The following is a 10081-nucleotide window of genomic DNA, read 5'->3' on the forward strand; positions in this document are numbered from 1 at the left end:
TGTAACAATTTTTGGTTTAAATTACCCAGGAAATTGCATGGCTGTGACGTCTCCCTCTGACCACTTTTCCCTCAGTCTGCTGTCTCCACCTCATCAAACACTGTTGACAACCCTCACACCAGTCAGTCCTTTGAAATTTGACACAGTCTGTGTATGACGTAGTCTGTGTATGAGATTTGGTGTGTGTGTGTGTGTGTGTGTGTGTGTGTGTGTGTGTGTGTGTGTGTGTGTGTGTGTGTGTGTGTGTGTGTGTGTGTGTGCCTGAGCAGATCGGGAAGCTGCTGAATCAAATGTGAAGATCCACCCACACTGTGGTGGGTCACTCCCAACAGAGCAGCGTGGGGTCTGATTCACTAGAGCAGAGCAGTGTGGGGTCTGATTCACTAGAGCAGAGCAGTGTGGGGTCTGATTCACTAGAGCAGAGCAGTGTGGGGTCTGATTCACTCTATAGAGCAGTATGGGGACTGATTCACTCCCACAGGGCAGCGTGGAGTCTGATGTCACTTCTCAATACTCTTCAAGATGGATGTTAAATAGAACGTATGAAAGACGCAACCCAGCGCAGTGACTCACCTGTGCCCCGAGTTATCTGATGAGTTTAACTTGATCTGGCTGTGAAAGACTACCTTGTGCTTCATGGCATCTGATTAGCAGAAACTCATCCTTTCCCAAACTTGGCTTCCCCTCATAAGACCTCAGCATCATGGATCATGACTCACTAATATTTAATCGTTCATTACTGCAAATTGAGAACATGACGAGTATGATGTGTTAATACAAGACATTTACTGCACTGTGTCAGAAAGCAAGACAGGAACTGCGCTGATTAATTCTTGACTGCGATTCTCTGACTTCGTTACTGTGGTCTCCGTTTCTGCATCCCTATTCTTCCTTCACTCACAACACCTTCCACAGTTTGGTTGAATTCAGGACGAGCTCTTACGTAAGGGCAGATGTGTGATGTTAAACAGTGGGGTGGTGATTCAGCGGCTGGCCGGCCAGCTCTCTCAGCCAGTACACGTTTATGGGGAGACTGGACCACTGCTGTGCAGGACTGACACCAGCCCTTTGGGTGCGTGCTACATTTGGTGGCTTTGGAAACGTTTCCTTTTCCCCTCTTCACATTTTAAAGCATGTGAGAGTGAAAAGCACTTAATCCAACAGCAAATACATTTTATAAATAGTTTTTAACTGGATTCTGTTTCCAGTTTTGTGTTGAAATGCCACGTTATTAGACACTGTGCCAAAGTGCAGCACAACATCATAACAGCATAACACAGTTGTTTACGGTGGATCAGTGAATATTTCCACATTAGAATGGGAACATCGAGCGATTTGAACTGCTTCAAACGAGGCATGGACATTAGTATTGACGAACGGTGTGATCGAGGAAAACCATCCAACTAAGAGGTATCCTGTGGACCTAAATAATTTAGGAATGAAAGTGTTCAGAGGAGGATGTTGAGAATCACAAACTGCAGCCTAATACAAGGGTGAAATATCAACTATAAAGTGTGCCTGCACAACTCCTTCCCTAACATGGGTGAGCTATAGCAGCAGATGACCACTCTTACCCTAACATGGGTGGGCTATAGCAGCAGATGACCACTCTTACCCTAACATGGGTGGGCTATAACAGCACATGACCACTCTTACCCTAACATGGGTGGGCTATAGCAGCAGATGACCACTCTTACCCTAACATGGGGGGGCTATAGCAGCACATGACCACTCTTACCCTAACATGGGTGAGCTATAGCAGCAGATGACCACTCTTACCCTAACATGGGTGGGGCTATAGCAGCAGATGACCACTCTTACCCTAACATGGGGGGGGCTATAGCAGCACATGACCACTCCGAGTGCCATTGCTGTCAGAAAAGCAAGACTCCAGCGGCAAAAATGGGAAGAATCCAGATTTCTGTTGCACCATCCTAATGGGAGTACCAGGATGTGGTGTAAACCACATGAAACCCTTCCTGCCAGATGTCAACAGTGGAGGTGAAGTAATGGTGCAAGGAATATTTTCTTGGAACACTCTGGATCCTCTTGATACCTGTGGATCATTTGAACAGTATAGATTTAACTAGCCGTTGTGGCTGTGTTCATCCCTTCATAGTAACTGTTTAGTCTAGTGCAAAAGGGCACTTTCAAATGTACCATGCCACCAGTGTCCTATAGTCATGCACTGATTCCAGTAACATGACGGTAAGTTTTCCTTTGTTTTAATGGCCTTCACATTCCCTAGATCTTAATCCCAATAGGGCATCTCGGGGACAAGGAAGAACAGACTGTTCAGAGCATGTTGGTCATTCCATCTAATTTGTGGTAACTGCAAGAAGCCATCCTATCCACATGGGCCGAACATAGATTCTAGTGGGATCTATACCGTGACAAAGTGCTGCAGGTCTGAAGGCCAAAGGAGGTCCAGTGTGCTACTAGATGGGTGTCTAGATGGGTAATTTTTTTTTTTTTTTCATTTTTAACCAGTCTAGTGTGCTTAAATGAGTCAGGATTAATTGGACTAATTAATAGGAGTACATACATTACATAGGTTTACCCCAATATCTGAGAAAATGACCAGTTCCCAAACTTTTGTTATAAAGCTGCACACTGACTAATTTTTAAGATGAAGTTTGTTTACTTTCACCTGTGTTACATCTTCACTGACTACAAAGCCCTGCACTTAACTTTAAAAGTCTCTTAGTGGTCTATCTATGGCCTACCATTCTGATCTTTTAAAGCATTACAACCCATTCTGTTGAAGCATTTTGACCATCTGAGACAGCCCTACTAATCCCTGCAACCACTTCCATAAAATCAGCTGGTGAATTGTTTTCCTTATAAAGCTTCTAAACTCTTAATAGTGAACCAGAAAATGCCAGCTCTATAGATGTTTTTAAATCCAGGTTTAAAACTTACTGACCTACTGACACCCTCGCCTGTGTTGTTAGTGTGACTGCACACAGGAAGTCATAGTTTGTGTCCTCTAATCTCTCAGAGACCTCAGCCAGCAACTTTCAGCACCTCTGCGGTCGACATGAAGGGTACAGATGTACGTGAGCAGCATCACAACACGCCTTTCAGAGATGGTAAATGTCACCTGACAAAGGACTAATATGATTACCCTGGTGCTGACAGCCTGTTCAAGTGGAGAGAATTCAGCTTTCAGTCAAATAACTGTTCAAGTCAGACCACAAAGCACATTTGTATGTGGTTATAATGGTGTTCACACCCAGGGACGTGTATTCTCCCCACATCTCTGCTTTTACGAAACACATCTTAAGGGCAGACGCCTAACATTTGTGATTTCTCACATTGCTACCTAATGGTTGTAACCTCACAGCACTGTGGTACAGATTACAAATGACTCAGAAAACAGTGCTGCAAGTTGCAATTATAATTTTTTATTAAAAACAAACCAAAAAAAAGTTTTTAATGGAAAGGAATTACCACGCACATTCACAATAAAACAAGTGTTGGTGACGCTGGTCTTAGGATAGCTAGGATAAAGCCTAGGATAAAGCCTCAGGATAAAGCCTAGGATAAAGCCTCAGGATAAAGCCTAGGATAAAGCCTCAGGATAAAGCCTCAGGATAAAGCCTCAGAAACACTACACCAACATTCCACCTTCAGCTGCTGAAACAGAAGTAATGCTGTGGTAGCAGGCGTGCTCCCCTGCCATCAGCTCGGGCTCCGAACACACGTAAAATGAATGTTCACTGCCAAATATACATACTAAAAGCCTACAAATAAAATATGTACATGGCAAAAGCCTGCATCTTGTCCCGAAACAACATGCAGTTGACGTTTGTTACTGATTTTCTTTAGCCTCTGCCTCTACTCTTCTGTTGCTCACAGTAAATCTTCAATCATCCAGTAAAGACATGCTGGCAGCATCCTGTAGTCATCATGTCACTTGTGTTGGTTAGGAGAACACCTGGCCCCTCCCCCTTCCTCCGCACACACGTATCAGGTATCACACGGTGGCGATAGGACGTTAAAAAATGGCGCCTCTGATCTGTCAAGTAAAATGGATGTGCGTACTGTTCTTGCTCTCTGTCTAATACATTAACTAATACATTAAATTCATTTTTTGCATAGCATTTAGCTGTACAGCACTGTCAAATACAATATTTTCTCTTGCAGTTGTTTTGACGTTGACATGTAGCTGATTATGCATTATAACGTGCCAGTGTGGCATTAAGTCCTGCAAGTGGCTTGTTATTCGTAATAAGGCAGTTCTTGCTGACCAATGGAGGCTCTGTCAGGGTAGGGCAAGTGTCACTAATGCTAACACGTATAGCTTTTGGCCACTAATGGTAACAGCATAAGGAGACAGTCACTAATGCTATCAGGATACAGCAGCTGTTGCTGATGCTAACAGGGTAACCTGCTGAGTGACCATGACCTAATTTGACCAGGCCACTTGACCTGTGTGCTGGTTTCTCTGCATAACAGAGATTTACACAACACATTTCTTTGGAATGTTTGGCTAGGAAGAACACAATCTCAAAAAAGTTTTTCAAATAGAAAAATCTTCAATGTTTAGCTTTGTGGCTTTAGAGTGCAAGTCCCCAACAGGGAACAACTTTTCCAGGTGATTTAGAGGAAGATTTCCCTTCGAGGGAGTGAAGAAGAACACACAGTAAGATTCACCCTCTGAGAACTGCTCAGTCCTGGAGGCCGCTCACTCCTCCATCAGGCAACGCAAGACCCTCGGGGGAGGGGCGAGGTGGGGGGCGGGATGGAGGAGGAGCTCGACATGATGGAGCGAACTGAGGGGGTGGGGATATCATGCTGGATGCTGATGGAGACGGACGGATGTTTGGTTCATGAGTTAACGGGAGAAACCCTACCGGGGAGTGACACATCTGAGGGGAGGAGGGTGGGGAGGGGGGCGGGATCAGTGTGTCACTGAGGTGAGCTTGGGGTGGAGCTCTGGTAGGAGGGGGCGTGTACGGTGGTGGAGTAAGCACAGACGGAGGTGGGCTTGATGGCAGAGGAGGCAAGGAGGAATTTGGAGAGTGGGCGGAGTTTGACACATGGAAGGGATAGGAGGAGAGGGTGGGGTAAGTGCAGTGTGGGGTTGGAGGCAGATTGTTCTGTGGGGCAGGTGGGGCAGTACTGTAGGGCAGGCTGTAGATGTGGCGGGAAGCACTGTTGCCTGGGTAACGAGGAGGTGGGCATGATTTCACCCGAGTAAAATTCATACAGCGACCCTGTGGAACAAAATAAGACAACACCAAACTTACCAAACAAAAAATATCCTAGTTGTATACAATAACAATATATAGTTATGTAACTTCAATGACATGATGCTTGCCAGGTCTTACTGTAGAATTCCAGGAAATACTTAATACACACATACACACCAATCCACCCTATCATTAAAACAAGTGACAGGTGAACAACATTGTCTTGTTAAAATGACACCTGTAATGGGGGTGGGTTAGGCAGCAAGTGAATCATGGGCGTAACTTCCTTGAGTGTTGAGCAAAAGAATGTGGACCAAGTGTCCAGTTCAGCTGCTTGTCTAGTTCCGAACCCCCGTCCTTGGGCACACACGTGTTTACTGGACAGAACCCAGTGCTGGGACCGAAGGCAAGAGGTCATGTTTGCCAAGTCTATGTGCAGGTATCATCTTGGTGCCAGATACCACAGAACACCTTCAGAGGTTTAGTGGAGTCCCTGTATCACCAGGTGAGAGTTACGTGAGCACAAAAGGGCCAACTTAATACTAGGCAGGTGCTTTTAATGTTATGGCTGATCAGTGTACCTTGAAAAGGATATATGCTTAAATTATAGATATTCTCCTTTAATTTCCACATTATTCATCCCCTAAGTATGTATTGGAATCAGTCTGCACCTGGTTGTGTGTCAGATTAAGGCAGCTGCAAGAGAACTTCTGCTTCAACCCTCTAATCAGGTTTATATGGAAGAGTGAAGCGGTGGACTACAATTCCCATGGTTTTCTGCTTGCCAAACAGGAAGGACCAAATAAGTCTTATCTGTCTTATATAAGTGCTTTCTACCTCCCCACTTGGGTTTCTGTTAGATATTTAGGAAATACTTAGCAAATATATTGGTATTTTCTCCACTTTGTCAGTTTTCGTGTGAGACTCTGAACAGTTTTCCCCTTTAACGCCCCTCCATTAACTTTCATCTGGCTTCCACCACTGGAGCTAATCTGCATTTGTTCATTTGTCCTTGTCCCTCTTCAAAGACACGAAACGTTCACAAACGTTGATCTCCTGCATCACTTCCTGCTTTATTCACCCCCCTCTGCCGTATCTCTGCAAGGTTCTTCTTCTGAGCAGAGCCACCGTGGAGTGTGTGGTCCATGTCAGTCTGTAACATGAGGAGCAAAGCGCTCTGTTCCTTTAACGTGGCGTGTGGTCATCAGGCCACACCTACCTCACCTACTGCCCCTCATATCTAAAATACTTAGTTAGTATTATTACTTGGCATTACTTCATTGTCCCCTTATTCACCGGCATCATCTCCAGGACAGCACTCTTGTCTAATAAAGAATATACTCCCAGGGTTTTGGAATACAACTTTACACTCATCACAAATTGGTATATATTAAATATTGGCATCTACTCTGTCGAAGCCAGTATACAGTGTCTAATTGGCAATGTGTGGGATGTTTAGTTGAGGATGGTGTTGTGTTGGGTGTAGTTTAGTGACTGTGTTTCACCTGCTCTCCAGGCTGAGGTCTCATGACGGAAACGCGGTCATAGCCTCTCCTTAGCCACACCCCCAGGGCGTCCAGCTTGTCCTGAAACGAACCACAGTGAAACTTGTCACACACGTGGTCGTACGCTCCAGACACAAGATGAAACAGCACACGCAGACGCCACCATAGTTGGGAAAAAAACCGCTTTGTTCTGGAGTGAACTCCAGAACTGTTCTAGACGCAGGCGAGGACGTAATAAACGATTAAGGATTGAAGTGGTTTTATTTCCACGTGGAATGTGTCCTGCATATGTTTTGAACTGCGCACGCCATACAGAATAAACACTTCCATCTTGTGCAGGACGTTATCTGCACTCGTGTGCTATCAGCTGTTTCCCTCCACTGCAGACACTCAATGACAACCAGCTGGACACCAACAAAACTAACAAACAACAAAGGCCAACAAAAAAATGAGCTCAGATATGTCAAATAAGGACAAATAAAGGAACCTGTTTTCGTTTTTCATGTTTCTCTCTTCACTCCATGTTGTTCATTCTTTTATTCTTTTATCATTGTTTGCTTAAGTTATTTTCTTCCTTTCGTTTTCTCTTTTTTCTTGCTTGCTTTCTGTGGATACCTGTCTAGTGTCTCAGTTAGAGCAGTCTGCCCAAACCCCAGAAAGAGCAGAGAGAGAGAGACGAGAGACCGAGGTATTTGTTTTGTTGGAAAAGGACCAGCTCTGCAAAACCCATCTCAAAAGGATTTGTCCAGTTCAACATCTGCTCAAATAACCCCCCCCTCCTCCCTCCCACCTCTTCTCTCTTTCTCTCCCCACCTCTCTTCACCTCCTCTCCTAATCCTCATCCTCCCCTCCCTTCTTCTCCTAACCCTCTCCATTCCTCTCCTCCCCTCTTCATCCCTCAATCCCCTCCTTCCCTCCTCCTCTCCCCTTCTTCTCCTAACCCTCTCCTCCCCTCTCTCTCCTCCTCTCCCCTCCTCTCCTCTCTCCTCCCTTCCTCCTCTTCTACCTCTCTCCATTCCTCTCCTCCCCTCTCCCCCCTTCATCCCTCCTCCCCTCTCCTCTCCCCCCCTCCCCTCTTCCTCCTCCTCTCCTCCTCTCCCCTCCCTTCCCCTCTTCTACCCTCTCCATTTCTCTCCTCCCCTCTCCCCTCTTCTTCCCTTTCATCCCCTCTCCTCCTCCCCCTCCCCTCTCCTCTCCTCATTTCCCCTCCTCCCCTCCCCTTCCCTCTCCTCTCCTCCCCTCCTCTCCTACCCTCTCCATTTCTGTCCTCCCTTCTCCCCTCTTCTTCCATCATCTCCTCCCCTCTCCTCTTCTCCTCCCCCTCTCCTCCCCGTTCTCCCCTCCCCTCTCCCCTCTTCTTCCATATTCTTCCCCTCCTCTCCTCCTCCTCTCCCTTCTTCTCCTACCCTCTCCTCCCCTCTCTTCTCCTCCTCTCCCCTCCTCCCCTCTCCTCCCTTCCCCTCTTCTACCCTCTCCATTCCTCCTCCTCCCCTCTCCCCCCTTCATCCCTCCTCCCCTCTCCTCTCCCCCCCTCCCCTCTCTTCTCCTCCTCTCCTCCTCTCCCCTCCCTTCCCCTCTTCTACCCTCTCCATTTCTCTCCTCCCCTCTCCCCTCTTCTTCCTTCATCCCCTCTCCTCCTCCCCCGTCCCCTCTCCTCTCCTCATTTCCCCTCCTCCCCTCCCCTTCCCTCTCCTCTCCTCCCCTCCTCTCCTACCCTCTCATTTCTGTCCCTCCTTCTCCCCTCTTCTTCCATCATCTCCTCCCCCTCTCCTCTTCTCCTCCCCCTCTCCTCTCCCGTTCTCCCCTCCCCTCTCCCTCTTCTCCATATTCTTCCCCTCCTCTCCTCCTCCTCTCCCTCTTCTCCTCTTCCTCCTCCTCTCCCCCCTCCCCTCTCCTCCCTTCCCCTCTTCTACCCTCAGTCCATTCCTCTCCTCCCACTCCTCCCCCCTTCATCCCTCCTCCCCTCTCCTCTCCCCCCCTCCCCTCTCTCTCCTCCTCTCCTCCTCTCCCCTCCCTTCCCCTCTTCTACCCTCTCCATTTCTCTCCTCCCCTCTCCCCTCTTCTTCCTTCATCCCCTCTCCTCCTCCCCCTCCCCTCTCCTCTCCTCATTCCCCTCCTCCCCTCCCTTCCCTCTCCTCTCCTCCCCTCCTCTCCTACCCTCTCCATTTCTGTCCTCCCTTCTCCCCCTCTTCTTCCATCATCTCCTCCCCTCTCCTCTTCTCCTCCCCCTCTCCTCTCCCGTTCTCCCCTCCCCTCTCCCCTCTTCTTCCATATTCTTCCCCTCCTCTCCTCCCCTCTCCTCTCCCCTCCTCCCCTCCTCTCCTCCCCTCTCCTCTCCTCTCCTTCCTCCCTCTCCTCTCCTCTCCTCTACCCACTCCTCTTCTCCCCCCTCTCCTATTCTCCCCTACCTCTTCCCCAGCAGAAGAGGCACTATCAAACAATGCCTGAACTGCTTCCCAGAGTAACTTACACTGGCTCAGTGTGTCATGGTGGTGTCAGAGAGCCATCACCTACTGTCTGGAGCCTTTGAGATGGAACTGCTGGACACATGTGTTACTGAACATGCTAGAAATCCACCATGGATCAGAACGACCAATCAGGGCACAGTTATCCTAAATGCTGGCCTTTTGTGGCAGACAGGTGTTCAGAAAGCACCTGTTTGGGCTGTCGCGATCACTTCCCAAACAGCAGCATCGTATCGAGCATGGAAAATAATACTCGAGTGAGTGCAAGTGTTTTTTTCTCTATTCAAATATAAAATTTTACTTCAAGTGCTTTGTAATAGGCATTGATGCTTCAGAATGAATTTTTATTTTTCTTAGTGTTTTTATTTTCCACTATTTAAGGGGTGTGTATGTGAGAGAGAAGAAGTGAGAGAAAGGTTGAGATCAGGTTGTTCTACCTTAATGGGTGAGTACCACTTCTGGGAGGAGATAAGTTTGCGTGTGCCGTTGTTGAGGGTGCGTGTTGGAGGCCAGTCCAACTCCAGCTCAGCCGGCATCACCACACGAGGCATTCTTCGCTTTCTCCAGTTTTGCCCCTTCCTCTGTGGAACCCTTATCTCCCCACCGCACCTAGACACACACACACACACACACTCAGGTCAGGTCAAGTTTTTAGTCCGGCCTTTCTCCACCTTCCTCCTCCACCTGCATTTCCTTACCTCCATGCGTTTGATGCCTCCCACTCCCCTGCCTCCGTAGTACGAAGCATCCACCATGGGCCACTTCTTCTGGGACACCCGTCCTCGTCTTCATCCTGCAGGGAAGCGTGGGAGTTAAAGACTGCAGTCTCGTAATGGCCACGTCTACTGGCTGGCAGACATCCCGCGTGTGCTGTATCCACTCTGCATAAAGGCACGTGACCACAAGCTTTCCA

General features: G+C 47.8%; 1 protein-coding gene across 1 annotated transcript; it reads right to left on the minus strand.

Moving 5' to 3' along the window:
- Positions 1-3385: 3385 nt before the first annotated feature.
- LOC143508088 (uncharacterized) lies at positions 3386-9719 on the minus strand. Its single transcript, XM_076996648.1, has 3 exons — positions 9606-9719; positions 6704-6784; positions 3386-5222 (listed from the first exon to the last, which is right to left on the minus strand). Exons 1-3 carry the CDS (start codon positions 9717-9719, stop codon positions 4674-4676), a joined length of 744 nt encoding a protein of 247 aa, XP_076852763.1. The 3' UTR covers positions 3386-4673.
- Positions 9720-10081: the final 362 nt, after the last annotated feature.

This window comes from Brachyhypopomus gauderio, unplaced genomic scaffold, assembly GCF_052324685.1.
Source record: "Brachyhypopomus gauderio isolate BG-103 unplaced genomic scaffold, BGAUD_0.2 sc778, whole genome shotgun sequence".
NCBI lineage: Eukaryota > Metazoa > Chordata > Actinopteri > Gymnotiformes > Hypopomidae > Brachyhypopomus > Brachyhypopomus gauderio.